Source organism: Acanthaster planci, linkage group LG06 (assembly GCF_054643075.1).
Source record: "Acanthaster planci isolate LZ-2023a linkage group LG06, COTS_SCS, whole genome shotgun sequence".
Classification (NCBI taxonomy): Eukaryota; Metazoa; Echinodermata; class Asteroidea; order Valvatida; family Acanthasteridae; genus Acanthaster; species Acanthaster planci.
Window position 1 is genome coordinate 478,474 of NC_141782.1, and position 22,156 is coordinate 500,629.

General features: G+C 41.4%; 3 protein-coding genes across 6 annotated transcripts; 2 read left to right on the forward strand and 1 right to left on the reverse strand.

Moving 5' to 3' along the window:
* The first annotated feature begins 38 nt into the window (after window positions 1-38).
* Window positions 39-3,027, forward strand: LOC110974821 (melatonin receptor type 1B-B-like). Of its 2 annotated transcripts, XR_015425629.1 has the most exons (2): window positions 39-2,257; window positions 2,393-3,027. XR_015425629.1 is itself a non-coding variant. In XM_022226710.2 (1 exon), exon 1 carries the CDS (start codon window positions 39-41, stop codon window positions 1,191-1,193), a length of 1,155 nt encoding a protein of 384 aa, XP_022082402.1. In that variant the 3' UTR covers window positions 1,194-3,027. The 2 variants fall into 2 exon arrangements, 1 of the variants encoding a protein (XP_022082402.1); XM_022226710.2 differs by having other exon boundaries at window positions 39-3,027.
* Window positions 3,028-5,512: 2,485 nt separating this feature from the next.
* Window positions 5,513-13,260, forward strand: rpusd2 (RNA pseudouridine synthase domain containing 2). Its single transcript, XM_087137779.1, is given in 11 exon segments — window positions 5,513-5,929; window positions 6,921-7,008; window positions 7,139-7,260; window positions 7,391-7,579; window positions 7,973-8,051; window positions 8,158-8,206; window positions 9,188-9,280; window positions 9,442-9,578; window positions 9,934-10,079; window positions 10,712-11,296; window positions 11,555-13,260. Coding segments are annotated over 11 exon segments (1,911 nt in total). The 5' UTR covers window positions 5,513-5,596; the 3' UTR covers window positions 11,645-13,260.
* Window positions 11,672-22,094, reverse strand: lars2 (leucyl-tRNA synthetase 2, mitochondrial). 3 transcript variants are annotated; one of them, XM_087137777.1, is made up of 21 exons: window positions 21,964-22,094; window positions 21,700-21,760; window positions 21,020-21,105; window positions 20,684-20,813; window positions 20,392-20,487; window positions 19,804-19,932; window positions 19,145-19,236; window positions 18,819-18,879; window positions 18,502-18,642; window positions 18,278-18,370; window positions 18,050-18,160; window positions 17,707-17,887; window positions 17,015-17,232; window positions 16,638-16,802; window positions 15,886-16,171; window positions 15,114-15,287; window positions 14,642-14,824; window positions 14,272-14,432; window positions 13,595-13,825; window positions 12,948-13,028; window positions 11,672-12,610 (listed from the first exon to the last, which is right to left on the reverse strand). In XM_087137777.1, the coding sequence occupies exons 4-21, from the start codon at window positions 20,789-20,791 to the stop codon at window positions 12,425-12,427; spliced, it is 2,697 nt and encodes an 898-aa protein (XP_086993903.1). In that variant the 5' UTR covers window positions 20,792-20,813; window positions 21,020-21,105; window positions 21,700-21,760; window positions 21,964-22,094; the 3' UTR covers window positions 11,672-12,424. The 3 variants fall into 3 exon arrangements, with proteins under 3 accessions (XP_086993903.1, XP_022082172.2, XP_086993904.1); XM_022226480.2 differs by lacking the exon at window positions 21,964-22,094 and having other exon boundaries at window positions 21,700-21,901; XM_087137778.1 differs by lacking the exons at window positions 21,020-21,105; window positions 21,964-22,094 and having other exon boundaries at window positions 21,700-21,901.
* Window positions 22,095-22,156: the final 62 nt, after the last annotated feature.

A 22,156-nucleotide genomic window follows, 5' to 3' on the forward strand; every position in this document is an offset into this window, starting at 1 on the left:
TTACAGACTTTACAAGTGCGAATTCACTGTACTGAAAGATGGAGCTGGTTTCTAACGCAAGTCAACTGGCATCGGTTGGGGGCAATCTTACTTCTCCTAGTCTGTTGCCTTTGAACGAATCTGAAGAAATTGATCTGGTCGAATCGGAGTACGCAGGCCGATTCGCCTACGGGGAGCGCATCGCTCTAGCGGTCGCCATGAGCATCATCACCGTGCTTGGCACCTTCGGTAATGGCCTGGTCATCCTCGCCGTCGCGTTGAGTCGCAAACTCCGTACTGCTACCAACGTGTACGTGGTGAGTCTCAGCACCACGGACCTCTTGACCTGCCTGTGTCTACCGTGGCATGTCCTGGGTGCTGTTAGCATGAACGGCTGGCCTATCGCCAAGTGGATCTGCTCGGCTGCAGGCGGCCTGACCATCATCTTCGTCGGCTCCAGCATCATAACCCTAGCATTCATAGCTTTGAACAGGCTGTTCCTCATCACCCAGCCCAGTACCAGGTACCGAACCCTCTACACCTTCAAGATGCTGATGTTCACCACCCTCGTAGCCTGGTTGTTACCCTTTGTGACGGTCATCATCCCCCCACTCCTCGGTGTTGGCAAACTCGGCTACGACGAGAAGTACCTAAGATGTGGCCCAGTCCAATCGCCAGGTGGTACGCTATCTAACCCCTACGACATGATCGTAGCTGCAGTCTTGTACCCAATTCCCATGATTGCTATCGTGGTGTGCTACGCTAAGATCTTCCTGTACATCAAGCACCACACCAAAACCATCTTGGCACCGAGCGAGCACTCGTCGTCCTCGAATCCAAAGAGTCCCGCAGCGAACAACAACGGGACCCAGCATCACACATCGTCCGTCTCACGCCAAAGTTCCACCAGGAAACGCCTCAGCAGACGGCAGGTTGAGATCACCAAGAACCTGTTCTACGTGGTCTGTGCCTTCGTGCTTTGCCTCTCTCCCTACAGCATCGGTATCATGATCCCTAGCGCTGACCACTTCACGCCGTACGCCGGTGTGATACTCCTCCTGAACAGTTGCGTCAATCCGTTGATCTACGCTGCCAAACATCCTTACTTCAGGACAATCTTTATTTGTATTGTCACGCTCAAATTCTCCAAAATCCCTGAGCCATCGAATCTTCTTCGCTACGCACTGTCAACGCGTGACGACTACTCCAAATGAACTGACTTGTACTCCAAGACACCAACCTGCGGTGGCAGTATGGAAAAGAACAGACAGGGAGATGTTCAACCTTGTTACCTTGGAGCTGTCCTCCCTCCGTGCCAAAACGCGTGAACCAAAGAGAGAGGTTGTCTTGATGTCGAACTCATGACCATCCATGGAACGCGAAAACTCTTCAAGGCCTTATCGATTGTACAAAGTGCCTTAACAGAAGCCTTGCTCCCATGTGTGAAACAGTTACTGTCTGCAATATGATTGGTCACTATTCAAGCTTCGACACCCAAGGGGCCACTCATGAGTATGCCAAAATGTAAATATTGGTCGTAAAGTAAGTTTGTCGATTTTCTTAATGACTGCAAATTTGCTTCCTGCTTTGATTGTTGTTGTGTTGTGACGCTGGTAATGGTGATTTCTAATTACATTTATACCCTAAACCAACTATGGACCAATCGAGTTTGAGTATTTTGTTGATTTAGGAATTAATGTAACATTCAAAGGAAGTTAGATGAAACAAGCCCTGTAAATATGCCAGTCATTTTTCGCAAAAGTGGAAAATCCTATACATAGGTTGTTTAAATTTAACCTAGAGTACAAGTGAACATTGCGTACATAGAACTCCAATCAACTACAATGCTTGTGAAAAGTCTTATAATTGTAGTAATATCAATTAAAAGAAATCTAACTGCAGACAACGAGGTTGAAGAAAAAGGTAAAAGATTGGGTTGGGACTTGGTAGAAATTGATGCTCCAACGGTTGATTTTATTGCTCAAAATGCGTCCTTCGTAAGCTCTTAGATTGATAACCAAAGCCATGTGTCAACATACCAAAGCAAATACGTAACATCTGATAAAATGACCTCAATTACATGTACTTTCTAGGCAAGCCAAAGTTAAAAAATGTAGTTAATTGTTCTGGCAAAAAGAATTCCTTGATGAAAATTGCTATCCATTAATTAAAAAAGCAGTTTTCGTGACAGAATTTATCTTGCCTTTCTCTCAAGTGCAGAACAGGTATGCGAGAAATTTTCCTGAAGAAAATTGGAAATTCAATCATCAGAATACAGGCGTTTTACAATAGTGCACCTCCAAGAGTTTGCAACGCGTTGGCCAATCACACTGGGCGAAATCTGTCGACCCAATGCGCGTTTAGAAAGGGTCGACAGATTTCGCGCTTTGTGATTGGCCGTAAACTCTTGGAGGCGCACTATTGTGAATCGCCCGTGTCAAGTCGGTGTTATTAAACTGATAAACATTATGTCACAATGTACAGGTTCGTGCATTGGAAAGTTTGTAAACCATTTTGAAGAATTTAACACAATTTAAACATGACCTTTCACAACTTGTTAAAGCTCTTAAAGGTGCTATCTCGAAATGAAATTAAGTTTGTTTCTGCAATAACCACCACCTTTGCCTTAACAAAGTGACATGCAATGGTTTAATATCGTTATTTCCTGTATGAGGTCGGTATTGATAACTACCTGATTTGAAGTAGAAAAACCCTTAACGTGTTTAGAGTTATCCTTTGGAGTGTCAAAAGTATAACCTTTTCGATGTTCTGAAGATCATACCTTTAATCAGGAATAAATCACAATGTTTCGCTGATATTCTAATGAAAACGCTCTATAATTCTCTTAGACGGGCACGTTTGTCCGACCTATTACGACACCTGTTGCGTCAAATTAACTATGCACATATAGGGGGCCTAATAATTAACCTTTGTTTCAAAACTGTGGAAACTGAGTAAATATGTAACTAAAAGTACTTTTGTCTTGGTTCTGAAATGTCATGCGGTATAGACAACAATAAAAGAACGGATGTTTTTACAAAGACAAAATTCTGCCCCTGTTCCTTTTTTGGCGGTTTTATATTGTTTTATTCCTTCGTGATAACTGAGAATGACCACTTTTACTGCTTAGTGGTTACAAACCTACATCATTATTGAAAGGGATAATGTTTTCCTTATTTTAATGACATAAAATTTTCGGTCTGATCAGTCCTCAGCAATATGCTGCTTCTGTACTATTTGAAAGAAGTTGAAAGGTCCATCGTTTGATTATGTAAATATGGTTTACCGACCCCCATGAAATATCCATCTATCGCAAGATCTAAGTTGTCTTCGTAGGATTGTTGGTGTGTTGTTTTCGTAGGTGCTGTTTTACGGACTTCCTTTTTTGTTTGAACGTACAATTTGTAGCAGTTTGTTCATATCAAGTGTCATTCGACCTATAACCTTGTCTTATCACAAAAACAAAACTATCCCCTTTATGACGTCATCTCTATTTCAGAGAGTGCAGAAGAGGAAAATAACGATTTTGCCATTAAACTTAAAAAAAAAACCTTTAAAATCGCAACACAAGGATACATGGGGCTGATTTCTCGGGCCGACAAAAATGGATTTAAATCCACTTTATTTACTCTTTAATTTGAAAACTTTGCCATCGTCTTGAGTGTATTTCCTCGTCACGTTGCTGGAGTTCAGCCTTAATTGAAGTGACCTACATTGACCCCATGGCATCGGTGATTTCCTGCACAGCACCATGATCATTCCGATCTAACTTCCCTTCTTGTCTTCCGTTTACTGAATTTGGCTCCACTTTGAAGATTGCGGGTATAAGCTCTTACCGGGTTCAAGTCATTAAAAAGTACCAAAATGGCAAAATGTATAGAGCGAAAAGAGGAAGATTGCGATTGAGGTTGTCGCAATATTGATTACCGGTATTGGATTACACTGTACAAACACACATCAGTGTGTCGGAGACCTTTGAGAAGAACCAGCGGCCCAAGCTGACATTTCTTCTGGCAATGTCGGAGTTAGACACCCGCTCCGTTTGCTCAGCTGAAGAGAGCCCTTGCGATCTGACAAGTCATAACTTCAAGACATCGAAGATCTGTACATGCAGTTAGTTTCAAATAGGCGCAAGTTTGCTTGTTTCCGGCAAAAAATAGCAATCAGAGTACATTGCCCAATGCACAAGTAGGGTTTTATATTTCAGAAGTCGATATTCGCCAGTTTATTAATTAAATAGACTGTTCAATAAATCTGAGAAACCACAAACTGTCTTGCTTCATGTAGCGCATAGCAAAAGACAAGGTTATTAGCTCTGTACTTTTTTAAGGACGTGTGAAAAACGTTGTCCTGGATAGTTGTTTAATAATTCATTCACTCGTCTAACGAATATGAACTTGAAGCAGTGACCAAGATATCGACTGGTGTGGGCGTGTTCAGTTTTGCTCAACATGAGAGACGTATTCAGGCCAAGTAATGTAAGCAGTAAAAGCTGACGCCAAGGGACTCGATTCATAGTAATATTGAGGACAAGGCCCTTTTCTGGCCCAAGGATGTTACACGATTTTTGAAAATATTTGTTCAAAGTTAATTCGGGTCAGAGTATCTGACAGTTTTACTTAGCAGAATAGCAGGCCCCGTGTGTCTAAGGAAGCTTTCCCTCACGATGTTGAACTCTGGAGCATTCATGCACATGGGATTCTCTCATTACACGGCAGGTTTTTCTATACGGCGCTCTGCCATGCTTGAGCCTCTCAGGTTACATCTCCTTCAAGTCTGATTCAAATCGAGCTCCTTAGGTTGACATTTTGCTATCAGTGTCCCCTTTTTGCTGGGTTACAGGAGGAGCCGCCCCCCGGCGCAAAGGGGGTCAAGAGACGAATAAAAAGCCAGTCCCCCCTTTCAGAGGCTGCGTAACGTAGGAAGGTTGTGAATTAAGCCCAATCACCTAATTAACCGAAGCTGCTTCTAACCAAAGAGTACTGTGCAAAGCAAAAACGGTGGAGCTTTTTTTTTTGCAGTCATCGGCTCCCTTCTGAGAATGATAGCGGATACCCAGGGATTGAGACAAGGAAAAGGTGCGCTCGGCTCCGGAAGTCCAGCTTGGAGTTTCCAGCTGAGTTTCCTCTTGATGTTAGAATCGGAATAAGTACAAAATGTATGAGAAATCTAAACATCCCGTATGTTTTCGATGCAGAATGACATCAAATATTTCAGAAAGCCGCGAGAGTAGAGTAGACAGGAGACTCTGTGACTTGTGTGTAGGCCACGTGACAGTCGCGCTTGACACTCTTCTCCATCAGTATATCGTCATTGCCTTTTATGGCAGCAGCCCGAGTCATAAACCTATGGCTTTAGGGTTCGAATTAGGGCTGGCTGTAAGATGAGGAACATGGTTTAGGTTGTCAGATAAAGTTAGCTCAGGGACGGGTTCCACGATTTTACTGAGCAGCCGGCCAAGGCTGACCCGACTTCAGCTGCTGCAGCTGCTGTCAAAAATAATAGCGCCACCACGGGCCAAAGTTGAGTCATTTTTCAAAATGGCGGCGTCTATGAAGCAGTAAATTAGTTGCGAAGAAGTGATTTTAACAGCCCCCCTAAGCATTATGATCATAAAATGATACGAAATCAATTTACACATATGCGATTAACAGCCAGAATTTTCACACGTGAGAGTTTAAGGTCCTGTAATACATTTTTTAATCCTCTAAGTTGGACACGAGTTTTGAGCGAGGGATTTGCTGCCGCTGACATGGCTGAGCCTGCTGAAGTTGGAGTTCGGAGAATGTCAGACACGACAGAAGCCAAGTCACCCCTCAGCCCTGTTGACGAGTCTCATGGCCCAGGTGCCGACTGCAAAACAGAGTCTGTCCTTGCTCAAACTGTTCTGGAGGCCAAAACAGACGGACTGCGATTGAAGAGAAAAGAATTTTCTGGTAAAACCAAAAAGGTAAAAAAGCCTAGGGTTAGGAAGTAGGCCTAGGTCTACAGTAAGTTTACCCCCAGAACTGTGGGGTCCGACGTCCGCTCCTCTCCCCCGAATGAGGAGCGGATGTCAGACCCCACAGTACTGGGGGTACAGTAAGTTACCGTGAGTGACTTAAGTGGCATACGCAATGGAGGTAGGCGTAGGCTGACATACTCTGGTGTTTCTTTTTCAATTTAATGCTATTTTCATAAGCATTTGGAGATGTTAACTTTTCTTCAGCTTTCTATTTCTCTTTAACACTGTTACGCCCCAGCTATCATGGCTATAGCATCTGGCCCAACCGTAGTTAGGACAGTCCCAACCATGCCAACTATAGTGCTGCAGTTGAGCTGGCCCAACTATTGCTGGCCAATCTCTGAAGAAAATTTCTCAACCTCCTCCACATTTATGTAGTTCACCCTTGACATTATTCCTCTAAAATATGGCACTTAATCTGTATAACAACTTTTTTCTAAAAGCACAAGTGGAAATAATGTTGCATCCTGACTCCACTTTTCTCATCATATATCATCTCAATATAAAAGTCAGTCATTACAGAAATGCTGGAGAGACACAAATTCTGGACTGAGAAACATATACCGATGTTGTTAGGAAATACTTAGAAAATTCTCTTCACTCCCCATAGACTTTGTACACAACTGCTGAGGTGGAGTCAGGATGCAATATTTTTTCCGCACAAGTTGATGTAAACAAAATGACTTTGGCACATGCAAACACTGACCTCCTGTCTTCTCTGCTACAGTTGGGACTGATGCTAAAGTTTGGGCATAGCAACACTAACAAGCTGAAGTTCAACAAGTAAGGCCTACATCATTTAAGAAATAATGACGGAAATGGAAGTTTGGAAGAGAAAAATAACCCCAACAAGGTTTTGTGTTTTTCTTTATTATCAAACCGTGATTAGAATTCATTACAATAAATGGTGTAACATTTTGTTTTCCATTATTCACAGGGAAAAAAGCTCGACAGACATCCAAAGAAAATCCAGAAGTTTTCAAATGACCAGAAGTTTGATGAAACTACATACTACTATGAAAATGGTAAAACTTGGCCTGTGTAATGAGAAAGAATGGCTTGGTCTTATAAAAGGCTTTGACTTCTGTGATTGGTTCAATTCTTATTAACGCTGCCTCTGATTGGTCAATGACAAGACTGATCTCTTTCTGGTAGGCTTGAGGAAGGTGACGCCTTACGTGTACGTATTTGAGACTCACATTAAAGGACGTTGGATGGGATGCTCCTTGCTCGATGTCTTTAAAAGAGAGTTCAGAATGGAAACACCCGAGTACTACGTAAGTGATTCAAGCACGCTCCCCCGTCTGTTAGCTTTTCCATTTCCTTTCCTCCACTCTTTTCATCAACACAATGAAAGATGAAACTGGTTTTCAAATTTTTAAAATGGGTTTAATTTTTCCCAACCAGAAAAAGGCTATCAGCCGTGGTCTGATCACCATCAATGGACAGAAAGTATCTGCCGACAAGATTCTCCATAACAATGAGTTCCTTCGCTCCATGGTGCACCGTCACGAGCCACCGGTTACCGGTGAACCTCTGGACATCATCGCTGTGAACGATGAGTTTGTTGTCATCAACAAACCAGCTTCTGTACCGGTTGGTATCCTGTGCTTGAAGAATCCGTCAGGACTAACTGTGACTTTCAGACATTCTTTCAGATGAAACTTCGCAAGGAGCTCCATACGTGGACATTACTTGACACCTTGTGCACAAACCCTCTGAGACTGGTCTGAAAAAGTTTTCTATTCCTATTTTTCTAAGAAAAGGCTTTGATATTTTCCCTGCTGAATTTGACTCTTTTGGAAATGGTATCGCTTTGTGATAGTTAATATACCCCTACAGAAAAATTAGTGATGTCCGTGTATGGAACTCTTCACGAAATGTTCATGTAGGAGTCCTTAGATTGGAATGAGCAGAATCTTTCTGTGAGCGGTATTCTTGGGTGTTTGGCTGATTCCGCATCAAATGTTTTTCTTGCTATGTACTTAGGTCCATCCTTGTGGTAAATACCGCCACAACACCATCATCTTCATGTTGGGCAAAGAGCACCGACTAACGGGATTGCACAGTGAGTACGACAGTGCCTGCAGTAGAAATCACAAACCCCCTCTCAGTATCTTCTCTCTTTGGTACTTGTTCTTACATTGATTGTGTCTTCCCTGTGTGTCTTTCAGCAATACACCGCCTGGATCGGTTGACGTCAGGATTGCTCATGTTTGCAAGGTATACAACATGCTACCAGGTTTAGAAAAAACTAAACCAGGGGTCTCTCTTAGAATTTTTCTGTTGAATTGATAAATGAATTGAAACACATTTAGAGAGATTTTGTGCAGTCTTATCATCTAGTTCAATGTTGCAAAAATCCCAAGAGATGAAACCTTCCACCTCATTCCAGCAAAACAGGACAGCAGGTGAATAAACTGGACAGCAAAGAAACTTGCCACTTCTGTCAAAGGCCACACATAAAAATTCACTCCATAGAAATAAACAATTTTTGTACACAGGTATGCTGCAAATACCCCTTACTAATCACATTCCCAAAAGCAAGTGATTATCTTTATAATAAAGAAGAAATTGACATGCACAGCAACTTGGTTACCGAATCGAAAGTCACACAATGTAACAGAATGAGCTGTGAGTTTTACGCAGAAATCAATGTCACAGGACGAAATAAAGAAGTCACAGTCATTACTTTTCAATAATGTGTATGCATAGTCGGTAAGGATGGCATCCCCATACAGAAACCACTCATGCACATCATTTTGACAAAACAGGTGTTCACTTTGTCATTGGTTGTTTAAAATGTTGTCCATTCATGGGTCATTTTTGCTTGGTGGAGAGTGCTTTTGTGTGTGACTTTTGATTCAGTGACCAAGTTGCTGTGCATGTCAATGGAGTGAATTTTTATGTGTGGCCTTTGACAGAAGTGGCAAGTTTCTTTTGCTGTCCAGTGTAGAAACAAAGGTGTCAGAGTAATGAAGCCTGATAACATTGATTTGGCATCGGCAGATGGTTTAAATCTAAATTCCCCGTAAAATTAAACACCCACAAAATATTTTGAGTAAAATGGTGTTTGTTCGTTCCTTATACACAAATTCCCCTCTGAAATTCACCAAATATTGAAACAAAATCTGGATATTGAACAAAAATCTTCGGAAAGAAGACAATAGAGCGGTCTAATGTGAATTGTTTTTTACACTCCAGAACACGTGAAGTTTCTCAGAGAGTCGATGCCTATGTACGGGATAGGAAGCTGACTAAAGTATATGTCTGCAAAGTCAGTGGAGAATTTCCCAGGTTTGTAAACCTACTTGTGAAGCATAAACTGTTTATTACTGGGCACTGAGCAGAAACAAAATGGGATTTTGACTGAATGAGCACAATTTCAGGTGTGGTCTAATTTCTACATCTTGGACTGGATCCATTCTCTTTTTTTTTTTCCTCGCTTGGTCTTGCAGCGAGCCCCTCGATTGTTCCGAGCCAATCGTCACCGTATCACATAAGATTGGTGTTTGCAGGGTGAGTCCCGAAGGTAAAGAGAGTTAGACGACCTTTCAGCGTCTGAGCTACGACGGATTTACCAGCATCGTGCAATGTAAGTTGTTGGATCTTTGGCCAATGCTCTGAATATTTTACTCCAATTATGTGTTCCTTTGCTTGAGCAAAATGAATTTGGTTGGGTCAAGCTAATCGGAGCTGAGACAGGCTTGGTCAAAGGTCAGCCCGCATCTGAACCGACAGCCACATCCTCTTGGAGACTCTGCCATAAACCACCACTTATCAGCCTATTACAATGCTGTTTAAATGGCTTAAAATTTTTGAACATTCAGTTGGCAAGATTTGTCCTTACATTTTGACACTGTAACACACAGTAAAAAGCTGAACATAATGGTAGATTAAACTTTGGAAAAGTTTCATTTTTTACTCTTTTTGATGAATGACTGTGATAGGTACGCCTCACACCGGACGTATGCACCAGATCCGTGTCCATCTACAATACTTGGGATACCCCATTGTGAATGACCCCTTGTATAACAACCCCGTTTGGGGCTCTCAACTCGGCAAAGGAGGAGACATTCCACACACAGATGAAGATGTGAGATTAAACTCCCCTCACTGGGGTATATTCTGTTACCATGGCATATACGGTTGGTTTGTCCCTGAATGGGACATATTTTCAAACTTGGCATTGAGCAAGGTACTTAAAGGCAACACTGCATCCTAAAATGGACATTGTCAAGTTCCAATTGAGATTTTTGAATAATGCAGCAAAAAAAGCACAGATATTGGCGTGCCCACTGAGATTGCTGAAATGAACAGTACAGGTATTTTTTGTTAGCCCTAACCATGCTGAACCCAACAAGGTTATGCAGGATTTCAATGGTCCCTAGGGGTTAGCCATGCTGAACCCAACAAGGTTATGCAGGATTTCAATGGTCCCTAGGGGGTTGGGGTTAACCCTCAGCAATGTTTAGGCAATTAGGCATGACAGTTAGAAGTAACTGACTATGTGTGCATTACTAGTCGCAAAACTGAACGATTTGCTTGGGTAATGCACTGGTGGTTGATTATTGGGATCTATATCCTTCATCCTTAAAAATCCTACAAACCTCCTGCTGAATTCTGAAGAATCTCGGAGGGTCAATTGTACTATAGACCGTCTTGAAAATTCTGGTCACAGAGTGAGGTGGTTGGAACGTCTCCATTGATTTTCCTTGTCATACACAGCTACTGACTGAACTAATCAAACAGCACACTGCAGAGCTAAAATCTCAAGTTATTGAGGACCCAGAAATGTTCATCAAGACCACGAGAGATCAGCTTGTCCACGATGCAGATGCTGAGGTTGAATACGGTGGCTCAGGCCAGGGAGAGGCACCAAATGTGACTTCGGCAGCATGTAGTAACGGAGTCGAGGCGACTAGAGCAAATGATTCCACTGGGCATTCCCTTGACGAGCAGGGCACAGCCAGGTCTGACGAGCATCATAGGAGGAATGAAAGCACAAACCAACAAACCATAATCGAATCATGCGACCTTGGTAACCAGTGCACAGCCGATTCAGAGGTCGCTCATCCCTGCGGAACTGGATCAAGTGATCAAGCAGGGTCGTCGCACGGGACTTGTGAAGATCTCCCTGAGTCATCAGGAAGGGGAAAGGAGGAAGAGGAAGGCCTTAAGGAGTTAGAGGAGGATTTAACAGAGGAGCAACGTCATAGACTTGTTCAGAGCCTGTGTAGGGAATGCAGGATGAGACTGAGAGATCCTACACCCGATGAGATGACCATGTACCTACATGCTCTCAGCTACAAGGTTGGAATATGTCTATTGGCACTGTTTAAATGCTCAGTGAAATCATATGAATCAGATGTTGAGAGAATGGTTGGATGTGTAACTGGTAACCGTGTGAGATGTAAAACAGATCTTTGAATGATTTATCGGTCTCCAAATTTCACAATATTCTAGGTAGAAAAGTATGTTCAGTTTGGACATTTTCAATTTGACAAACTCAAATTTCACAAATTTTTTTGTGCACTAGTTTATTTTTTGCTTACAAATCTTACTTCTCAGGGTCCCGGTTTTGAGTTCAGCACTCCTTTACCAAAGTGGGCAGAGGAACATATTCAGAGGTCCAAGGTCATGGAGGAGTCTTTGAACTGATCGAGGGACAAATCATGGAAGTTCACCTTCAGTCTACCAAGTGTGTGTTTTTATTGGTTGCTCATCATGGATATGTTGCAGTAGTTACAGCGTTGGCATTTGCTTGGAAGACATTTCATCCCCTTTACAACGAGACTTCGCCGATGTCAAATCAGCCCACCAGCCACGGAAGATGTAGATACTCGACAACTTTCAAAAGTTCAGACTTCTATCTTCTTAGATTCTTAGAGTGTACCATTCGCATCTTAACGCCGATTGTTGACAAATATCTTCTGGTTTGGTTTCCGATTATAAACTCTCCTGGGCCCACATTCACCATCAAGACTTTATGTACCGATGCTGACATTGTTTGCATCTGAACTGACTGCAGAGTTTTTCTCCAGTCAGTGACGAGCTATAAACTTTGCCTTGATCTACCAGTGTCTATTTCAATGGTAACCCCCGGGTAAAAGGTTAACATAGCTTTGCACTGACAGGATATTGTGTTGCTTCACTGTCATTTGTAGGCCAAGGTTCTGTTGTCAACGTGACGTTCATTGATTCCCTTCAACATAATCTTCCTACTACTGCCAGATTCTGGTGCACCATGTACCGCCTATTCCATTTAGTAGCTCTGCTTAGATGATACTGTCAGAACCAAATATCCGGACATCTGAGCACAGGTGTTGAACCCAGGACCTCCAATTTCAGTCAAAGCTTCCTTACTCGAGGCGAGTTTAATGTATAGAAAAAGAAAGGAATTCCGTTAAAAAAGGGATTCGGTTCCTAGGTTCTTTTTTATCATCTTGGACCATCTAATAAAAAGTTCACCAGTGGAACCTTTGCAGCCACCACGATTCTGCTGATGTCTTGTTGACCTATGACCTCCCGAACCAGGTCACTGTCTTGTATCAGGCTCTTTAGTTCATGTTCATTTTGCAGTAGTTCAGTCTGCACACGGACTGTTCCTATTGTCTGGTTGTCAACCTGCAATAGACAACCAATATGACAAAAGAGACCAGTTTTAAAATATTGTAACTATGAAGTGTCCATACGGATACTTCATGGCAAACTCTTTGGTCTCTGCACATTGCCAGAGATTACGAAAATATATTAAACATTTTGTACAAAATATCCATGACTTTAAGTAGATGGTATGCACTGATTTTCTAAAGTGGATTTTGGTAGGGCTTAACATTTTACTTTAAAGATCATGGCATAATTCTATTTTTACGAGAGCGAAAAGAGAAAAAATTAAGGAGATCTATTGAGGATTTAAGAAACACTATTCAGGAGATATTATGAAGACTATTTGCTGAAATACCTTGACTATGACATTCATAAATGCTGCTTTCTCGGTTTCTGGTTGGACTTTTGGCCATGCCTGCTGTAACACATCTTTCTCCTGTGAAATGACAAATAATGGAAACCAAAGCATGACAGACCTCTCCAGTTTTCCCCGAGGGCATTCTGGAAAAACTGCCGCCTTGTTTTTGATCTGCGGATGTGTTTATGTGTTCATGTCGCTCTCAAACCGACAGAGAAATTACTTTATTGACTGGTTTACATCAGAACGGTGTTCCTGTATTATGCTAAAGAGTTGCATTAAAAAAAGCTACGGACCTTGGAGACAGTAACACCACGTTGTGGAAAATATGCCAGTCCTTGGTGATGTTAAGAGGCTTTGTTCATCAGGATATCAAAAACAAACCATGAACCCTGTCCAAAAGCCTCAATCCACCTAGTTTGAAAAAGTCTCTACAACCTATAATTTAAAAATCCTCCAAAATATCCTCCAAAATCAATTAATAATGCTCCCTCCACAAAAGGTACAAATATCTCGTTTCTTTGGTAATTTGGGGCAATAGAAAAGTTTGACAACATAGTTGTAAGGAAGTTGTGTTGCCATATTGGGCTATGGGACATCCTTGTATCAATTTCCAAAGAGTCAGAAAACTGTCACGGTCTTACCCAGTCATAGTCAGCCAAGTGGTATGGTACCCCGGCAACACCCCTCCACAGCTCAGAGGTAATCATTGGCGCCATGGGTGCAGTCATGATACAGAGGGAGCCCAGTGTGTCTTCATAGGCACGGCTGTCGCGTACCACGTCATCGGGAAAGCTGCGTAGAGCATTGGTTAGCGTCATCAGCCGAGTGATGGCAACGCTGGGCATGTAGTCTGTCGTGAACTGCTCAGTTACCTACCGTGGGTAATAAAATTACTCTCAAATAAACTTCCCTAAATAAATTAGTTCTCATTAGGTTCAATTTAATATTTATTTATGATGACAGTTTACTCATTTGCTGTATAAAACCCTTTGGTCGATCTTGTGCTGTACTTTCAAAAATATGTGAAGTTTGCTCCCTATCTACAGGTATCTGAGTGTTCTACGTTTCAAGCCCCCCCCCTACATCTAATCTGTTTCGAAAATTTGCCTGATTCAAATACGGGTAAATTCCAGAAATTAGGGGTCCATTTTGTTCGTGTCCCTGTCACATCTGACATATGATTTTGTCAGTTCAGATCACATTTTCTAATTTCAAAGAGTGATGAATTAGTGCAAATTACCTGTCAAACAAATAGTAATAGTTTGAAATCAATTCCTTTAAAATGTGGGGTTTTATTACAGTAAATGGCCATAAATACCTCTTGAATTGCAGTGTTCCTAAGCTTCCACAGCTTTGCTTCGTGTCTTTTCATCTTTTCATCTTGGATTTTCTGGGACCATTCCCGTTGGTTTCTAACATCGATGAACCTTGTAACAAGCGACCAGAGCCTGTTCTTCCAACGCATGACTCCAGAAATGGCTAAGCGAAACAAATATTGACAGAAATTCAACCTTCAATATATCTTTGATTCCAAGCAAATACATATTTTCCTTTCATTTGTCTGTTTAAGCTCCTGGTTTTTATCTCTGAAATCTCAACATTAACTGTCCCTGAATCAAGCAATTTATGGTTCCATTCAAAATTCTGCTCCAAACACTTTAGAAGCATTGCTTGTCATTAACACTCACCTGCAATATTCCAAGGCATGTCATGCTCGGGTGGAATGCCGCTCAAGATGAACAGTCGAACCGTATCAGTCCCATACTCCCTGACGGTGTCTTCAGGGTCAACACCGTTATACTTGGATTTGCTCATCTTTTCCCATTTGACGATCAGCTTTTCACCGGTACCCTTTTGCAGTGGTTCCTCATCTTCATGGGGAAAAAAATAAATCAAAGTGTGAGCCCAATTATACAAACATTCCAAAGAGTTGTTCTCTTTTGTTTAAGATGTGGTAGATCTTGTCCAGACAGTTAATATCCATAAGAGTATCATTTTTCCCAAGTGACCACAAATCACACTTGTGAGAAATTGAAGAACTTTGAATGCTAAGCACACTTTTCACTTCATTGTGTCAGATTTATGAGTTACTGGCACTTTGAAAGGAACCATTATAAGACTTGCCATATCATACTCTCATTTGACCTCTGACCCTCTCACCTTTGAACTCTACCTCCTCTGGCCTGAGATACTGGCCAGTGGATGCCACTCTGTAACTCTGTCCCATCACCAGTCCCTGGGTCAAGAGACGAGTGAAGGGTTCCTTGTGAGCGACCAAGCCCTGGTCGTAGAGGAAGTGATTGATGAAGCGGGCGTAGAGCAGATGCATGATGGCTACAGATGGGAGTTATGAAACAGACAGATCATAAATGGATTTGTTCTGCAGTGATGTCTTTTCAAGTTCCCAGCACAAGGACACAGCGTGAGGAGTTTGTACAGACTTGTAGATGTCAGTTTGATGCCTAATTATGATAGCCAAGAATGGACACATCAAGTATGCATATTGTGAGTCTAAACGGCAAAAAAGTGCACTGATTCATTTTCTACACAATCTTCAAAACCTGTTGCATCTTCTTGTAAAAGAAGAACATATGTAAATCTTATCAATGCTTGCCGGTAACCATTGTCCATGCTTTACAAAAATGACCACTGACAGTTCAGTAATGCACTGTCCACACAAAGCAAATAATCAACAAATTCACTCAGACAGAGAAATCCTGACAAAACCGACATCACACCAAAGCAAACATTCACAGTATCAGTTGTCAAATTTTGTCCGAGTGACGTGCCTCAAAGACGTACTTCACAGGCATCTCTTTTAGCATCAAAGTTGTACAATAAAGGAAAAATATAACTTTTCTGAAAATTTATTCCCGGAACATGCCAAACAGTTGAAGTTGAAAGAGACTTGACAATATGATTGTTGTTTTACCATGCTCAATGCCTCCAATGTACAAATCCACCGGCATTAGCCAATCAGCCGTCTCTTGCCTAAATGCCTCTTTCTCATTGGCTGAGTCTGTGTATCTCAAGAAATACCAGGACGAATCCACAAATGTGTCCATGGTGTCTGTCTCCCGCTTAGCCCTGCTACTGCACTGAGGACACTCCACGTTGACCCAGTGTGTGACCTCTGCAAGGGGTGACGTTCCCTTTCCAGTGAGGGTGTCTAGTTTGGGAAGTATTACTGGAAGATCCTCCTCTGGCACAGGAACAGCCTACACGTCAACGAAAATATTTACTTATTTTCAAACAAGGAGACATAATTCCTAGGAAAAGGTAGAAGTTTGTAAGGGCAAAGTTTTCATTTTATCCACTGGTCTTTAGCTTTGTTTACTTTGGACATTTTTCTTTTGTAAGGTTGTCTGACTTTTCTGTTTCAGCCATTTACATAATTTGGTGTGTAGTTGAGTAATGCCTCAAACACCCTTTGGTGGATTTGTTACGCTTTTACCCTAATTTTTCATTATTAGTTATCATCATTATATTTCTTCTTTGAAAGGGATTAGGAGTACTATGCAACACCTCCAAGCTTTCAGATTTTACTAATGGAAACTGACAGATTCTTTTCTTTGAATCTGATTCTTTTTATGTAGCCGGTTCTTCGTCAACTTATAGAACCTATGTATTAATACAAATTGCCAAACTAGATCTTCCTGGCATAGGAAATGAGTTTCCTCTTACCCCACATTGGTTGCAGTTGATGATTGGTATCGGGGTGCCCCAGTAACGCTGCCTGGATATCAACCAATCAAATTGCCTGGGGCTTGTCATGTGACCTCCAATATTTAAATCTCTTGCATGCTGCATGATTACTTCTTTGGCTTCTTCTGATGTCATCCCTGTGAACTGGAGAAATACACAAACGTCACAAACCTTTTTGGTCACTGAATTGTCAAAAAGTACAAGATTGCTGTGGACAGATCGACTCTTGGCCACTCCTGGTGTCATTATCGATTAATATCAACAATATCAAACCATGCTGTTGCGATGACTGACCATCATTGTTGTCATTACTGGACAGTCCACTCATGACCTTCGTGACCTGCATGACTTCTCACCTGATCTGAGTTCACCAGCCTGGTGTCCTCAGCTCGTCTGTCAATGACTGTCTCATACGAAATCCTGTGCAGGTCGGCAAACTGCCGATCCTCCTGGCAGGAGCAAGGGATGCCTAGGCTGGACTCCACGTTTTCCTGGAAGGGGATGCGGCTTGAGGCGAAAATGGGGATGGGCTTCTGACTGAGAGGATGGATGGCACTGATGCCAAGATTGACGTCTTGAAGAGGAAATGCAAAAACAATCAAAGAAACAAGGTTAACGACATAAGTCAGTCGAACATTTCATTTGTTGGTTTCTCACTATATTAATTAAGCATTGGAAGAATGTCACTTTTCTTGCTTGCTATCGGTGACCAGGGTTCAAATCCTAATCGGGCTGAGATGTGGGTTGGATTTCCGGTCCCTATCTAACTGTTTGGATTTTCCCTGGATTATTCATCTGGTGTTTTTCTGCTATTATCAGCATTTTTGAGGAATTCATAGTTTCACTAAAAAACAGAACATTACTAGAACAGAGAATGCTCTGTCGCTGTAACACATTAAACTATATAGCCTGTGCTCCACAGTTCCAAAACTTTACGAGGAGTCAGGTTTTAAAGTGAGCACACATAAGAGTCTTGGTTGTATCAGGTAGAACAGAACTCCACTTTTGGAGATGTGACTCCTTCAAACTGCTGATTTCTCTCCGATACCTAACTCTCTGGAATCCATCAGCTTCAGCTGCTCTTGCACATCTGAGGAGAGACAGTTGAGGAAGTCTTCCTTCCTGAGTAGGAGGTGGCTGGGTGCCAAGATGATGTGAGATGCTCCGTAGACGAGCTCGGGGTAGGCTGTGTGAACGGGGAGGTCCATGCTGAGATGCTGCATTGAATCCTGTAAATATTGGCAATGGATGCAAATGGATTATTCTGAACTATGATGGATAGCGTAACGGTGATGTCGGTTTATGGTTCGAAGTTGATAGTGGATGAAAACGTGATAATAGTTACAACCCGTAACGTTTCTGACACAACAGGAATCACTTCTCGTTCTTACCTGTAATTTAAAGTGGAAAGCACAGCCGCTACAATCACCGATCCAGTTGGCCTGCATGCTCTTAACTCCAGCCGGCCAATGAGGCAACTCCTCCAAGCCACCAAGCAAGGACTAGAGCATTTCATAAAGGAATTGGATGGGATATTATAAACTGTAAAAGACTTCCTGCATATCATGATACAAATGGAATGAAAAACAAGGAACCGTAAGAAAACGATTACTTCTTACCTTGGAGTAGTGAGTCATTTTCAGAAACCACTGTTTGAGGAGTTTTTGTTCAACTTTGGCGCCTGATCGCCACGAGCATCCATTCTCATCCACCTCGATAAAAAAAAAAAAGAACTCTGAAAGAAGTCAAACTTGGAACCATATATTACAGACCTGGGTAAAAGGATGATATCAAAACAATCATTGCTGTTTCATTACAAACTCTAAAATATTTCTCTCTTCACCTGCTCCTTGGCTAGCACTGTTTGATCGACAGGGTCCCAGTTGACGAGAGCCTCTTTCTGATAGGCCAATCCTGCCTTGTATAGCTTCACAAAGATGCTCTGTGTCCATCGGTAGTAATCAGGATTGCACGTAGTCACCTCCTGAATCCAGTTGAAATAACAGACTTTCAAACGAGACTTTCAGGCAAATGGTGTGAAATCAAAACCACTACTGTACAATGTGGTAGTATTTGATAAGTTTATAAGACAATAGCAAAAGAAGAAAGCTACCAAAAGACAATCATCAGAGAAACGTTCACATACAGAGGTCAGCTTACCTTGTCCCAATTGAAGCACATACTAAGGTCTTTCAACTGCTTTTTCATGTAGCTTATATTGCTGTGGCAATGATAAAAAACGAAAACTATACTTGAAAAAATCACGCTTGTCTTCACAAATAATTGCTTTTCACTGGGGCTACAACCTGTTTTTGAAAAAATGAACAACCAACTTTTTAGGGGTCTCAAATACACAGGTATCCTTATATCAAAATCCATGCAAGAGAAACTTATGAGTGTTTTCTTACCAGCTCTTGGATAACACCCTGCTAAGCTTTGCACATTATGTCAGCAGAGGGCAAAAACAAGTGATTTGAAGGGTTTACCTGTAGGTCCAGTCATCAGGTTTGAGTTTTCGCTCAATAGCGGCATTCTCAGCTGGGAGACCGAAGGCATCCCATCCCATTGGATGCAGTACCTGAGCAAGGCAAAATAGTTATTGTTTAATTAAATAATTTGTAGTCTTTCATTATGTTAAGCCTACTGTTCATTAGAAAACAAGACAAAACAAAAAAAAAGACCAAAATTTGAGGCATTTCATGCCAGACAAATTGGGTGACTACATCTTTCCATAGATTTGAGCATTGGAATAATGTGTAGTCTATAACAGGTCAAGATGTACTTTGCATCGGGGAGATGTTAATTTTTATTGCAGGTTTTGCCCTTACCCGACGTATTTATAAACACTGCAGTGCTTGTCTGAGAGCTTGCGAAAAAAAATTCACAAGCTTACTCGGTGCGGTACCCACTGCTACACCTGACTTGGACCGGCCAGCTGACCCCGGCAAGCTCGGCGGTCGAGTGGTTAGGACATCTGCACTAGTAAGCAGGAGTTCATGGGTTCAAGTCCTACTCGAGTAAGCTTGTGAATTTTTTCGCAAGCTCTCGGACAGGCACTGAGTATGCAGTGTTTATAAATATATACGTCAGGTAAGGCCAAAACCCGTAATTAAAAATGGTCTCTTAGTGTCAATGGAATCCTAACCTGTTTGCCATTCATGCGATGAAAGTGTGCGAAGGTGTCGCTGATAGTGTAAACTCGGACATGTCCCATGTGCAGCCGTCCTGATGGATATGGGAACATGGAAAGCACATAATACTTGGGTCTCTGGTCCTATGAGAAAGAAAATGGAAGAGGATAGAAATACAAATGATTGAGCTTACAATATACTCGAAGTTTTCAAGAATTCTAAGCTAAATTTAAGCTTCCTAGCACAAAAAATATACATGCAGAATGAGATATCATTCTAGAACTGCATTTTGTTGTTACTTATATCAGGGACAGGTGAGATAAATATAAACCCTTCTCTTTGACTTTCCGTTGGCTGCATCTGTTAAACCTGTTCACAGTTCCTTTTCATAATAATAGAAATTCCAATGGCATGATTATGAAGTTGTACCATATCTAATGTTGAAATGCTTTCTGCCTCTGATCACACTCATAATAAACTCAGAATTAAAAGGGATAAATAATTCCATTCCTTCATGAGTTATGAAGGGATGTAAGAGTTTGGAGCATAAAGCCTCTAACAGCCATAGTATAACCCCAACATCTGCCTATCATGCACTCTACCTGTTTGCTGAGGGTCTGCTCCGCACTGAACGCTTGTAGTTCATCCTTCCAATATGCCTCTAACTCTTTACGAGTCTCCAAAGAAAACTTGTCCACCTGAAAATGAATGGACAAACACCTTGAAATAGCCTGTAATATTTATCCCAAAATATCATCACTCATTTCTTCATAACACAGAATAAGCAGTTCTTGTCATTCCGGAGAACAAAATAATTTACAGATTGGTTGCAGACTTTCTATTGCCAGGATTTATTGAACACATGTACATCTATTCCTTATCTTAATTCCTTACCCACTCTCCAGTTCTGCTGTACAAAAATCTGGATGATTTCTTCCAAAGGTTTATAGGGTAAAAGCAAACTCGCAAAGGGCTTGAAATACATCTGTAGTAGACAGCCATCTTCAGTTATTGACCTTCACCACTGTCCCAGATTACAAACATTAAAAAAAAAGTTGACAAAGAACAGAACAAACTTATCAAGGAGTGATAGATGTACATTACTGCAGTACATATTTGATCATGTCACATCTGAGAGCAAATCTTTAACAGGCAAGACCACTTTTGTTGTCACACACTTGAAAAAATCTGCCCCAATGGTAAGTTGTCCATCAAAGGTATTAGCCTTACCATAAATAAGTAACTCTGTGTTTTACATTGCAAAATCTCCAGAGAGAGAGTGAAGTAGACACTGATGTATTTGGCTCGACCTGATACTGTTGATAAAATGTGAGTGAAACATGTGAACTTAAAAATAATAAGTTCGCACCATAGAGCTATATATAAAACCTAGAGCACTAACTTCTCATTCTCTTTTAAATAAGACGCACACGTACAAAGCAATGGCACATGTTTATTTACATCCATAGTTGCTTATTTATAAATGAATGTTTCCCTAACATTCGAGCAAGGTCGTGTTATTTCATATGCATTTGCATGTCTGTCAATGGCCATCTTTCAATGAATAAATTAAACATTTGTTCCCTCAATTCAGTTGGTGTTAAGTGAGTTGACGGTTTTGGACCAGCACCTGTCACGTGCATCAGGTACTGATAAAATCCAATTAAATAAAATGTCATGGTAAAATTCATGTGCATATTCATATATTCCATTCATATGGTTCGTACAGCTACAGACACGGCCATTATGGCCTAACCTAATCAGACAACAGGCTACCATTACCTGCTGACCATGCTGTGGAACTATGTGTGACTATACTGTAATGCTAGTCCATAAACATGATAAAAAGGAGACAAGAGTCTAGCTAGAACTTCAGTTGAAGTACAGTCATTGACAGTCAGTTGACTCACTCGGTTTGCACTGGCAGACAGTTTATGATGCCGTTTCCCACGTAGCAGATCGGATAAACCACTTAAAGAAGGCAGGATAGTAAGAAAAAAGTTGAGAACAATGCTTGATTTCATAAAATGACATATGGCAGGTGGTAGATCATGGAGCTATTATAAAAAGATTTTAAGCGCTAACTGTAAACATGAAGAGATTATGGGCGCCGCCATATTGTACTCGTTCTAAATTTTATTTGACAAATATTTCTTTGCTGTTATACCTCGTACCTTTACGGACTCAAATAATTTCAAATTACTTAGATTTATGTCTTTTACAAAACAATTGTAGCTCAAATGGACTATCAGGGATTTTTTTATGAGTATAAATTTTATCCAAATTTTCTGCCATTACTACTTTGAAGAACGAGACAATGTTTTCCCAGAAGTCCTTGCGCCACTATCTCTTCAAGTCGGGTCCCCA

What these genes read in the sequence shown, in the direction of transcription:
- LOC110974821 (XM_022226710.2), top strand. Translation starts at nt 39, where the DNA reads ATGGAGCTGGTTTCTAACGCAAGTCAACTGGCATCGGTTGGGGGCAAT.
- lars2 (XM_087137777.1), bottom strand. Translation starts at nt 20,791, where the DNA reads ATGGCTGTCTACTACAGATGTATTTCAAGCCCTTTGCGAGTTTGCTTT. An exon ending in GATGGATTCCAGAGAGTTAG is followed by an intron (nt 17,233 to 17,706) that starts GTATCGGAGAGA and finishes TTCCTCTTCAAG; the next exon opens with ACGTCAATCTTGGCATCAGT. An exon ending in GGAACACTGCAATTCAAGAG is followed by an intron (nt 13,826 to 14,271) that starts GTATTTATGGCC and finishes TACCCACGGTAG; the next exon opens with GTAACTGAGCAGTTCACGAC.